Source organism: Eptatretus burgeri, chromosome 8, assembly GCF_056783735.1.
Source record: "Eptatretus burgeri isolate ZD-2024b chromosome 8, Ebu_testis_v1, whole genome shotgun sequence".
NCBI classification, from domain to species: domain Eukaryota; kingdom Metazoa; phylum Chordata; class Myxini; order Myxiniformes; family Myxinidae; genus Eptatretus; species Eptatretus burgeri.
In genome coordinates this window covers 102,258,416-102,271,518 of record NC_140968.1, presented here as the reverse complement: position 1 = coordinate 102,271,518, position 13,103 = coordinate 102,258,416, and the positions used below count along the sequence as shown (strand labels likewise).

Here is a 13,103-nt window from a genome sequence, read left to right as displayed (position 1 = left end):
CCTCCAACAAACTTCATAATCACTACCTCTTTTGATTTATAATTGTTCCCCCTCCGAATACAGCCTAAAAGTTGATTTGCTTTACCTATAGCTGCCTGGCACTGTGCTGCCTGCTTACCTCCATAGCTATTACCACCCCCAGATCTTTCTCCTGTGTGACATGCTCCAACATTACCCCTTGCATCATGTAATCACTATTTTTATTGTTCTTTCCCATCCCAAACACCTTACACTTGTTAATGTTAAACTGCATCTACTATTCCTTTTACCCAAACTATTAAAGTATCATACTTTATCCAAACTTTTAATAAACTATGAAAATACTTTCCTGATTCTGATCACCACCTTCTGATATCTACCTTACATCCAAGCTTTGTCTCATCTGCAAATTTGGGAAGCCTATTCTTATTGATGTAAGTTACAAATAATGGCCTGACTACTATCCCTGTGGCACATAAGACAAGCAAAAAGTCATTACAAAGACAACTACAGGGGAAGCACTCGGGAGAGTGCAAAACCTCCGCTGCCAATACTGCTGGGTCACTCAAGTAAACCTTATATCTTATTCATTAAATATGATGTCAACAGTGTGTGGACACTTATAGTTCTTTTCTCCAACATTTTTTTGGGGGGAGGGGGGGTTGGAAATCACTTAAAACATGTAGAAATGCAAAAAAAAGAAATCGAAATTTTGTTGAAAAAAAAGTTGCAAAAAATTTTTTTTTCTCTAACAATTATTTTGGGGGGGTTGGTAATCACTTAAAACATTTAGAAATGCAAAAAAAAAACTTTTTTTTCTCTAACAATTTTTTTGGGGGAGGGGTTTGGAAATCACTTAAAATGTAGAAATGCAAAAAAAAATATTTTTTTCTCTAACAATTTTTTTTTGGGGGGGGGGGTTGGAAATCACTTAAAACATGTAAAAATGCAAAAAAAAAATTTTTTCTCTAAATATTTTTTGGGGGGGGTAACAATTTTTTGGGGGGGGTTGGAAATCATTTAAAACATGCAGAAATGCAAAAAAAAATTCTCTAACAATTTTTGGGGGGGGCAAGTCCAAAATTTAATGGCTGATCCTTGGACCATACCTCACCCCCCCCCCCCACCAAGTTTCGTCGAAATCCGTCGAGGAGTTTTTCCGTAATACTGTTCACAAACAAACAAACAAACAGAAAGGGGTGAAAACAGTAACCTCCATCCATTCTCCTCCATCCTCCTCCATCCATCCATTCCATTCGAAGATGGCGGAGGTTAATAAAATGTTCACGTTTGTCCAATGTGATGAGACAAAAATCATATCAAATCCATCCTTGTACGTATTAGAATACCGTATTTCATATTATGTATTGTGCATGTGCAGTGTCAAAACAGAAACCTATTTTAGTAGTTGATGTGAAAAAGTTGCATCAACAGACAAATCGAAAAGATGTTGGAATGAAGACCGAGTCTAACTCGAAAAGGCAAGTCTCGATCTGTTATGTTGGATGAAATCAAACCGAAGACCAAAGATTTTATGTTTTCATGATATATGTTTAAAAAAAAATAATTTAACCACTTGCTCCTCATTTTTGGTATCAAAGTCGATACAACTTATTTTGCTGTGGCATTATACCATTCTCAAAACATTATAATAACCTCTTCTTGTATGAGAAGAAGACAGTCAAATATGTATTTCAGAAATTTGGATAATTATCGAATACATTATTCAGGCCTGTTCAACTTCATCATAAATGTTTAATTTTTATACTTTATTATTTTCCATCTTTTAAATTCCTGTGTGATCGCATTGCTGTGCCTAGGGATCATGGACCCTTTCCAAGTTCTACACCAGCTCCGGTGCAATGGTGTCTTGGAAGGGATCCGAATCTGCAGAAAAGGTTTCCCCAACCGTGTGATCTATGCAGATTTCAAACAGAGGTACGTCATCATGCCATGCAATGAATCCTTAGCCTTATAATCATTCATCCTGACCACTCCCTCTTGTCTCTCTCTCTTGCCTCTCTCTTATCTCCCTCTTGCCTCTCTCTAAAAAGGATTTTAACTCCTCAAAGGGTGAACTGTTTTCTTCCCTCATATTGTCGTTCAACTCAACAATGACCTTATCTACTGCATTCCAGTTATCTGCAGATTAACAACAATAAAACTAGAAGGGCACTCGGAAGAGCGCACACCTCCGCCATGTAATGCCTGATCCATGAGAACATATCGGGCCGAATACGTTTTTTAAATATCATGCTAAAGTACTATATTGTTTGTGGCCCTATCGCTCAATGGTGAAGAATGACTTGATATATTAAATAATTATCGTATCCAGATCCACATTCGGATCTTCACCAGAATCGAACCAATTTGTTATTGTGGCACACCCAGCCTGTCTACCAAGTTTCGTCCGAACCCATCCACTACTTTTTGAGATATCCTGTACACAAACAGACAAACAAACAGACAGACAGACAAAGTGGTGAACACATAACCTCCTTCACGTTCGGTGGTGGAGGTAATCATGAATAGTCCCAAGTGGGCCAGACACTCGTCTTTCAATGGAGAGAGGTCATAGTTATGGTGCATGAGGTGATTGAAATAAATTTTCAGTTTCATTTAATGGAAAATTAGGGGCCTGCAGGGTCTGCAAGGCCTGATAACATGACTGTATTAGCGCAGTGAAAACTATGTTACATGAGTGGCTCTTGAATTGATGAAAAACGTTCCATTAGTTTTTGTCCAGTGAAAGGACCCTTAAACTCTTATAGACCCAAAAGAGATGTAAAGGGTTCAAACTGGTCTAACAGGGCTAAAGGGTGTAAGTGTCTGAAGGGGTCTAAGGTGTTGAAAGAGTCTGAAAAGGACTATAAGGGTCATAAAAGGACTATAAGGGTCATAAAAGGACTAAAAAGGTCTAAAGGGGTCTAAAGAATGTAAAGGTCTTCAGGGTCTATTGGGGTTTAAAGGATCATAAGTGGTCTAAAATATACATTCCAATAGCTTATCAGTTAATTATCCCAAAGGGCCTATGGGGTCCTAAGGGGTCTATGAGGTTTTAAGGGGTCTTAAGGGTGGAAAGTGTTGTAAGGGTCTTAAGAGAAATTAAGGGGAAAAGGACTAAAAGGGACAAAAAAAGGACGGAAAGGACTGTCCCCTCAAAGAAAGAGGGTATTAATGACATTAAGAGGTTAAAATTAAATTATGACGTAAAAATTAAATGATGGTTAACGTCAAATTAAATTAAGAGGTTAAATTAAAAGACAAAACATCTCGTCAGGCGACGGAATCTCGCGATATGCGATGAACATACAAACATAGATTACATTTTGAGTTAATTAATTAATTATCTCACCACCTGGATGGAAATTGAAAAAAATAACTTCATTAGTTTTTCACATCAATGACATCATGAATCACCATGATCCATTAAGCTGCATCAGAGGAGTAGGAAAAAAATTGTTAATGGACCCATTGCCTGACTGCTTGACTGACTGATGGAAGGACGACTTTATGGCTTTAACAGCTCATCCTGACTTCGTCGTAGACAGGCTAATAATTAATTGGTGAAGTTGAACAGATGCACTGCAGGATAGTATTGAGAAAAAAAAAAAGAGTCGAGTTGAGAAGGTCTGTATGAGAGGAAAACAAAATTACAAGTAGCGGTACATTCAAGGTACACCGCCCCCATGACAAATAAAAAAGTAACAAATCCTCCAACGTGACATTGCCAGGACACCTTCGGTACCACCGTGCAGCACAGAGACCGAATTGGGAGGTTGCTGTGAATAATAATTGATTGATCGTGTTGTTAAAATAAATAAATAATAACCGTAAAAAAATTAATTTCTTAATCAATTGGCTTATAGCATACCTAAACCACTACTGTTTCATTCGAATCTGTAACTTTTTCAAAGTTAAGTAATTAATCGAAAAATGAATAATTTATCGATTGATTGATTAATCGATAAATCAAAAAAAAAAACCAACGATTTATAGCTAAATAATTGTTCACTGTCACTTCCAAATATCAACTTCTTAGCTCAAAAGGTGCCTGAGATATTGCCCAGATGAGAAAGAACATAAGTAATTAATAAATCGGTAATAATTAAGTAATTATTAAATTAAATGATGCATCAAAAAATAAAAAAATTCTCTTTTTGCCAAAGCATATCTTCACTTTTGTCCCCAAATTTCAGCTTCCTTGTTCAAAGGATGGCCTGAAAAAAAAACAAGAAACAAACAAGAAAACAAACGGAGTAAAAACTGAGTACTCTCTTTCGTCAGTGCCCAGCGATGACGTCATGCATCGCCTGGATATGAATGAGGAAGGAGCAGTGTACAATAGGATGTGAAACAGTGGGTAATAGGGTTAAAATGGTCCACAGAGATGTGTTAATCGATTCTAAACAAAGTAGCGACTGAAAGACAAACCCGTTACCCAATCGTGATGACACTTTTTTAACCAACTGTTCCAATCACGCTTCCTGCTTCAACAGGTATCGCATCCTGAATCCAACAGCGATCCCAGAGGATAAGTTTGTGGACAGCAGGAAAGCTTCTGAGAAACTTCTGGCTTCCCTTGACATAGACCACATGCAGTACAAGTTTGGCCATACGAAGGTTTGTTTTGTTTATTTCAGCAATCAAATCAAGAAAAATGTTGCTAACTAGCAATATGGAGGAAGAATGATTTGATATGCAGTTAGTACATCAATAAAAATGGTTCCTTTTGTGTACCTGACACATGCAAATTTGACACAAGTATGTGTACTTTGTGAGTAAATATTGCCTGATGCCATTTTCAATAAGTATAATAAAATGAATGGTCCCAAGTGGGACAGACGTTCTTCTTCCGATGGAGGGCGGTCGTAGTTTGGGTGCATAAGGTGATGAAGTTGATTTTTTTCAGTTTTATTAGATGGAAAGTTAGGGGCCCATGTGGGCTGAAAGGCCTGATAACATGATTGTATTCGTGCAGTGAAAACTACGTTGGATGACCGGGTCCTGAATTGATGAAAAATGTTTCATTACTTTTCACCTGCGACATGTCACAGGTCTACAAGAGCTCTGCGTGGTTGTCGTTGTTGCTGCTGTTGTTGTGATTCTTGTTGGGGGTCGATTTTTAAAATGTGCGCCCATTGGTCGGACAGCTGCTGGAACCCACCCACATTTGTCACTTAACTTCACCCACCATGACACTCAGACAAAATAATGTGGCCGCCATCTTAGTTTTCTGGTGGGCCGAAGACGTCAGGCCTTTAGGTTTCTGCTGATTATTAATTATCCAATGCCCAGGCTTGTTTCGTCAGATTTCCATTGGCTTTGTGGGGGTCAAGTGTTACTCATGATGAGGGACCCCCCAAAAATCTAATCAAATGTCAAATAAAAATTACTAAGTTTAGGTTTAATCAAGCCATCAGCATGCACGGTACGTGCCTCCCTAAAACAGTTCTTGTGATAATTTTGTTAAACATCGTCCGATTTCCATCAGCTTTGTTACTCACGATGCAGTGTGCATGCGTCGTTACCTCTTCCACAACTGAGTAAAATGTGCTTCACTCGTGATGAAAAACTCTACCCCCACTTGGCGAAAGTCGTGCGCTCAATTTACGTGTTCTTTTTGAAAGTTCTCCCCATCAACTTTTGTGTTTCCAGTGGTGTTGCACACGTAGCGCTATTATCCGATGGCTATTTTGTTTACCTCTATAACAGCATCAGAGTTTTTACATTCACATCTTACATCATAAAAACTACGTAAAACGAATTTGGGGAGATTGTAGTGTGCGGTACTGTTTTGCATTTTTACACCACTCAAGAGGTAAATCTTCAACGTTACATTTTCGGAAATAGGAATGGAAAGCAATTTCACTAATAAAATTTCAGCAGTATATCAATTGTTCGTATTTGGAAGTCGATCTAAGAGTGGTGAGGAAAAAATACAGGAGACTTCACATGAAGAAATCCCTGGACTGAAAATGAAGTTGCCAATTTTTAAGAAAAGAGTTTTCAACCATAAATGTGCATTAAAACGGACGTACTGTACTAAGCATTGTTTTTATCCAGAAAATATTTTTGAGGATGTTTACATGTATCTTTGGATAATTTTAGACACTAGAAACACCCCTTCCTACAGAAACACCCCTATAACCTAGCCAATTGTTACTCTTCTCTCGACACTAAGAATTGCTCACTTTACATTCCCCGTCTGTTATTTTCATACAAAGTTGGATATCAAAGGATAGAGGATCACTGATTATTGTGGAGGCAGTAGGGCTGTGGGCATCAGATGACCACAGGACCTGTGAGAGGATACAAAACTGTAAGTATTGAAGAGGTGGGTAGGGGGTATGCACTGGGAGAGGATTGATGAGAGTTTGGTGATTTAAAGGATAAAGCTATCACTGTAATGGGAGATGTCTTGAGATGGTAGTGAGTTGTCGTGAATTGGAAAACATTTTAGGGAAGAGTAGGATTGGATGGAGAGAGGCAATTCCACAGATGGTAGAAAAGGACTGGGCAATGGAACTGGGGAAAAAGCATCAGGAAGAGAAAGTTCAGAAATATATTGAAGGGTGAATGAATGTACCATGGTAATTCACTTCATATGAGTGGTTGGTGCAAAACCAGATAAGAGAAGACTGAAAGGTCATCAACCAGTCGGCAGTGAGAGTGAGGGTCTTCTCCCTTTGGTAGGCATGATGCCAATGATGATCAAAGCTTTGGTCTCCATGGAATCGAGGAGTCAGAGGTGTGGATGGAGAGGTCCAGGCCCATAACTTAAAGTAATTGTATCCACCGATACCTTTTAGAAATGTTCATGCCCATTTGTGGCACACAACCATAATGGGGGAAAAAGGTGTGATGAAGCATAACATTAACAAGTCATGGATTCCTGGTTAAATGTTGTGATCTGTTTGATGCAAGTTGGGATCCAGGAGTTCTGCCCTACAGTTTAGACCAATACTCCACGATGTTTTATTAAATGCCTCCACAATCGTCAGTAGTTTATGACCATTGTGACAATATAAAATAACCTAATCAAAAATATATAATTACTTTAATGAAACCATTAAACAAGGCCCTGTCCATGGTGCAGGTGTTCTTCAAGGCCGGATTGCTCGGGCAGTTGGAAGAGATGAGAGATGAGCGCTTGGCAAAGATCCTTACCATGATGCAGGCACGCATAAGGGGAATGCTGATGCGCATCGAGTTTGAAAAGATGCTGCAACGAAGGTAACACGCACCATGCTTATGTGTTGCCAAGTGTTACGTCTCTGTGGGACATCTGCAATTTTGCTACGAATAGTGTAATGTTGCTTTGTGGTATTGCAATTACCATGCAACAATTCTTTCCCTCCTTTCTCCCACTTAATCCTACCACACTCCCTCCCTCCAAACTCACACCCCTTCCCCGCGACAGGTGGTGCCTCGTGTGTTTATAAGTTATTAATTGTGAGAAAATGACTGTTTAAAACCCCGAGTAAGGTGTATCTTGGTAAAAAAAAAAAAAATGTGATCCTATAAAGTTACATACCGATTAACCTTGGGAGCTCAGAGGAGCAGAGTCATAAACAAACAAACGTCTCATTCACTTTTATATTAGAAGATAACATCGCCACAAAGCTCCTGTTGAAATGGAATAACATCCTAAATGAAAGCAGATCACACAAAAAAGTGAAGTACTTTGAATCCAGCTTAGAGCGAGTGTGCGTACCTCTTGGCCATCCTGCCATGGTGTGGGGATCCATTGCTTTGGAGTCACTCAAAACATTTTTCAAATCACTCTTGAACTCATAGTTCACTTGTCCCATTGCCGAACTCCGGGGACGTCTCCATAGAAAACCGAGCGTTGATCGCAACACCCATTGCTCACTCTGCAGGAGCCGATGCATGCTTAATTATTTTCGTTGCACTCAAAGAAGTTACACTTTGGGAAAAACAGAACAGGAGAAAAAGTTATGTTTAATACTTTGGAAATTTCACATTTTCTTGTGTAAATATTGGGAAAGAGGGTTAGGGTTCACAGCCCTGTTTAAAGCTTATAAGATATCCGCTTAGTTATAAGAATTGGTGATTTCTTTAAATTTTCAGATTTCACTTCAGATTTCAACACTTATTTAGTCCATGACATTTGATCCTCAAATCTGAAATCATATTTCGATTATATACTTCAATTAGTCCGTGAGAGCATTTCGTGTTTCCAAGGCAAGGCATTTTTAGTAGTCTGAATCAAAACTCCCTTAGAGTTCCCTTAGTATGCATGCAAAGTTTTGGGCCACTTGGTTTCACAGTTTTGGAGTTATGGAGGACACACACACACACACACACACACACACACACACACACACACACACACACACACACACACACACACACACACACACACATTGATAATCACAGATTGATAAATTATTTGGATATTTAATGACCACTTTTGTGTACATGACGACTAAATTACGTCAATGAAGATGAATATGAACATTTTTTCAAACTATATTCCACATGGCTGGTCGATCATATGTGTGAAGTTTCACATTGATATGTTAACCAGATCTAGAGAAGACTTATTACCTCCACCACCGAAGGTGGAGGAGGTTATGTTTTCACCCCTTTCTGTCTGTCTGTTCGTTTGTGTGCAGGATATCTCAAAAAGTTGTAGACGGATCCGGGTGAAATTTTGTGGACATGTTCAGTGTGTGACATGGTTTAGAAGATGTGTGACTGATTAGATTTTGGTGAAGATCCGGATCCGACTACCAGAATTTTTGAAGTGATTCTTCACCATTGAGAGATATGGCCAAAAACGATGTATAGCACGATATCTCAAAAAAGTTGTGGACGGGTTCGGATGAAACTTGGTGGACATATTGGGTGTGTGACAAGGAAGAATTGATTCGATTTTGATGAAGATCCGAATCTGGATCTGGATACGACAATTATTTAATTCTTTAAGTGATTCTTCACCATTGAGAGATCGGGCCAAAAACGATATAGTACTGTATAGCATGATATTTCAAAAATGTATTCGGCAAGATATGTTCTCGTGGATCAGGCATTTCATGGCGTTTGTATGCACTCTCCCGATACGAGTGCCCTTCTAGTTACGTTTTTATTTTCAATCTAATATGGCCATTATACCACGTGACCAATGACGTCATAAATTGCATCATTCACTCCCATCGGGTCTAGATCAAATCTATGAAGTTTAAGATTTTTCAGATAAGGATTTTGATTCAACCAATTATGGCTGGAGTCCCACTTCACCGATCATGTCATGGTTATCACCCGATATTCCACATGGGGAGTTGATGACATATGCCAAGTTTCAATTTTCTTTGTTAAGCGGTTTCAGAGAATATGTCCAATGTTTTACCTTTAATCCAATATGGCTGCCATATCATGTGACCTGTGATATCAGAGCTATCAATAAAATATTCTCCATGGGGAGTCCCCCCTATCTTTAAAATTTTGCACCGATTAGGCAAGTGGTTGCAGAGACCAAAAAAAATTACCGGTAAGTGAAAATATATAGATGTGGGCACACACAGATACACAGACACCTGACAGACAGACAGGAGCATTACAATAGTCTCGCAAGCCCTTCGAGGTGAAACTAATAATGGTGTGATTTGCATTTCAGAGATGCCCTGCAAGTTATCCAGACGAATGTGAGGGCCTTCATGGCGGTGAAAAACTGGCCGTGGATGAAACTTTATTTCAAGATAAAGCCTCTGCTAAGGAGTGCTGAAACTGAGAAGGAAATGCATAATATGAAGGAAGAATTCGACAAACTAAAGGAAGCTTTAGCGAAGTCCGAATTGAGAAGAAAGGAACTTGAAGAAAAACAAGTTGGACTCGTCCAGGAGAAAAATGATCTTTCTCTGCAGCTTCAAGCCGTAAGCTTCGAAATGAATCCAAACACAACACTTGCTTTCGAGCACTTCCGTTATTTTGCTCGTCTGTTTCCAAATTCATGTGGGTGTGTGAATTTAGAAATCCTGAAGCTGATGGATAAATTTAGGTGAAATTACGGAGCGTGTACGTCCTGCGTTGTTATCGAAACCTTCATGCTGCTACCTCAACAGGAACAGGACAATCTTGCAGATTCAGAGGAGCGCTGTGACCTCCTCATCAAAGCCAAGTTGCAGCTCGAATCGAAGGTGAAGGAACAGACAGAGCGATTGGAGGACGAAGAGGAAACAAACTCGGACCTGACCATGAAGAAAAGGAAGCTGGAGGACGAATGTGCAGAACTGAAGAAAGACATTGACGACCTCGAGTTAACGTTGGCCAAGGTGGAAAAGGAGAAACATGCCACAGAGAACAAGGTATATGCGACCGAGCTTAAGATCGATTTCATGAGACAATGACAAAATGATGAATCATGTTTGTTTTTTGAAAATATTTTGCCATTGTGCATTTTTGTGCTATTATGGATAACTCTTTGTGATAATACCAGGAGCATGTTCTCTGGAATTTTAGGTAAAGAACCTCATGGAAGAAATGGCTTCTCAAGATGAGGCTAATGCCAAGTTGACAAAAGAGAAAAAGGCTTTGCAGGAAGCACAGCAGCAGACACTGGACGATTTACAAGTTGAAGAAGATAAGGTCAACGTCCTCTCAAAATCGAAAATCAAGCTGGAGCAGCAAGTTGATGAAGTGAGTCCATTTGAAACTTGAAAGTTCTATTCCATTATTAATCCAACCAACCAGGTAACGGCCTGCCGGAATCTGGCTGAATGCAAAACAAACCAAGCCCACTAAATATGTGCCAGCACTGTCTGGCACGATCTGCTATAAATTGAATGATTCAAACATAAACTTCTCATTGGCTGAAAAACTACAAAAGTCTCCTGCTTTATCTATCATTGGAGCACGCTGCCAACGACAACGGCAACATGCACCAGCATCGAGCTGCCATTGCCATGCTGGGAGACTATTGTAAGTGTGCTTCAAAACGATGAGGCCATGACATCAAGTTGGCCGTCCTGCTCTTACTCTCGACCTCGGATTCGATTTTCAAATGCTAATTGCACAATTTAATTTTGAACACAAAAAAGGTTCTGATGGTTCCACAGTTTGGCTTAACGTTATCTTTTATTTCAGTGGCCTTGAGGGCAATTAATGAAGAGAGGATCTGTGATAACTGTGGTTTTTACCAGGCAGATTACCGCTTGCCTAAGGTCGTTAATAAGGTAGCTTGGTTTAAGATTGGTACTCTTACACGATACAGTATCTATATTGTGTGACCAATGCTTGCGAGAACACAACATGTAATTAGCAGCATCTACAAATGACAAAAGCAATTGCTGGATTTTAACATCTCTTCCCTCTCATCACATGTCCTTTCCCATCTCTCTCCTCTATTCTTTCCAACCCTTCTCTCACATCCTCTACTTCAAAACAGAACAGCAAATGACCCTTTCAGAATTATCAACACGTGCTTATTTTCTGCCTTTAAAATACAACTCACCTGCCACGACAGTTGGAAATCGCTCTGGAGCAGGAGAAGAAGATGAGAATGGATTTGGAGCGAAGCAAGCGGAAACTGGAGGGAGATCTCAAGCTGACTCAGGAGAACGTGATGGATTTGGAAAATGAAAAGCAGCAACTCGAGCAGAAAATTAAAAAGTGCTTCTTCATCGTCTCCTTTATGACATGTTAATTGTTTATTTATTTGTTGTGGAACAGTATCTGGATTGGAAATTAGATCGTTTTTTAACTGTTGTGGATTGTAACATGGAAAAAAAAAAGTTTCAATCTTAATTCACATTATTCTCCCAAATGTCTTTCATGATAAACTTGACATGGCAGTAAGTTTTTTTTTAAATATAACTTTGGCATTTATTTCTGTTTTTCAAAATGAAGGAAAGAATTTGAGATGAATCAACTGAATTCGAAAATAGAAGATGAACAAACACTGGTTGTACAATTACAGAAGAAAATTAAAGAACTTCAGGTAACTATTTCACATCATGAGGCGCTTGATATCAATTCATTCATATTATGGCTATTTCCAAGGAACAAAATGAAAATAGTGACTCGATCAGTAGATGTCTGGCATGCATCATTGAATTTGTATACATGGTATTTGTGTTACCCTAAAAATGCCTCTTGTTAATTAATTTTGGACTTGCAAGAAGAAAAGCTTTTAGTTGAGCTACTTGAAAAGTCAGTTCTAGTTGAGAGGAGTTGACGTGGAGATGAGTTCTAATTGAATAACATTCTAATTGAGAGGAGTTGTAGTAGATATAAGTTATAATTGAAGAACATTCTAATTGAGAGGAGTTGTAGTAGATATGAGTTCTAATTGAAGAACATTCTAATTGAGAGGGGTTGTAGTAGATATGAGTTATAATTAAAGAACATTCTAATTGAGAGGTGTTCTTGTAGTAGTTCTAATTGAGAGGAGTTGTAGTAGATATGAGTTATAATTAAAGAACATCCTAATTGAGAGGAGTTGTAGTAGATATGAGTTCTAATTGAAGAACATTCTAATTGAGAGGAGTTGCAGTAGATATGAGTTATAATTAAAGAACATTTTAATTGAGAGGAGTTGTAGTAGATATGAGTTATAATTGAAGAACATTCTAATTGAGAGGGGTTGTAGTAGATATGAGTTCTAATTGAGAGGAGTTGCAGTAGATATGAGTTATAATTAAAGAACATTCTAATTGAGAGGCGTTCTTGTAGTAGTACTAATTGAGAGGAGTTGTAGTAGATTTGAGTTCTAATTAAAGAACATTCGAGTTGAGAGGAGTTATATTTGAAAGGTGTTCCAATTGAAGAACATTCTAATTGAGAGGAGATCTCGTTGAGAGGTTAGTTCTAATTGAATAACATTCCAATTGAGAGGAGTTGTAGTGGGTATGAGTTCTAATTGAAGAACATTCTAATTGAGAGTTCTTGTTGAGAGGAGTTCGAATTGAAGAACATTCTAATTGAGGGGAGATCTAGTTGAGAGGTTAGTTCTAATTGAGAGGAGTTCTAATTGAATAACATTCCAATTGAGAGGAGTTGTAGTGGGTATGAGTTCTAATTAAAGAACATTCTAATTGAGAGTAGTTCTATTTGAGAGGAGTTCCAATTGAAGAGCATTCTAATTGAGAGGAGTTCCAATT

General features: G+C 38.6%; 1 protein-coding gene across 1 annotated transcript in view; it reads left to right on the top strand.

Moving 5' to 3' along the window:
• LOC147022442 (myosin-7-like) overlaps positions 1 to 13,103 on the top strand; it is a 109,617-nt gene that overhangs the window by 42,254 nt on the left and 54,260 nt on the right. Inside the window, exons 20-27 of the mRNA XM_085893330.1 lie at positions 1,800 to 1,917; positions 4,479 to 4,602; positions 7,079 to 7,215; positions 9,623 to 9,878; positions 10,068 to 10,310; positions 10,465 to 10,641; positions 11,468 to 11,613; positions 11,851 to 11,941. Of these exons, the coding sequence (XP_085749456.1) occupies positions 1,800 to 1,917; positions 4,479 to 4,602; positions 7,079 to 7,215; positions 9,623 to 9,878; positions 10,068 to 10,310; positions 10,465 to 10,641; positions 11,468 to 11,613; positions 11,851 to 11,941 (1,292 nt within the window). The remainder of the gene's footprint in view (positions 1 to 1,799; positions 1,918 to 4,478; positions 4,603 to 7,078; positions 7,216 to 9,622; positions 9,879 to 10,067; positions 10,311 to 10,464; positions 10,642 to 11,467; positions 11,614 to 11,850; positions 11,942 to 13,103) is intronic.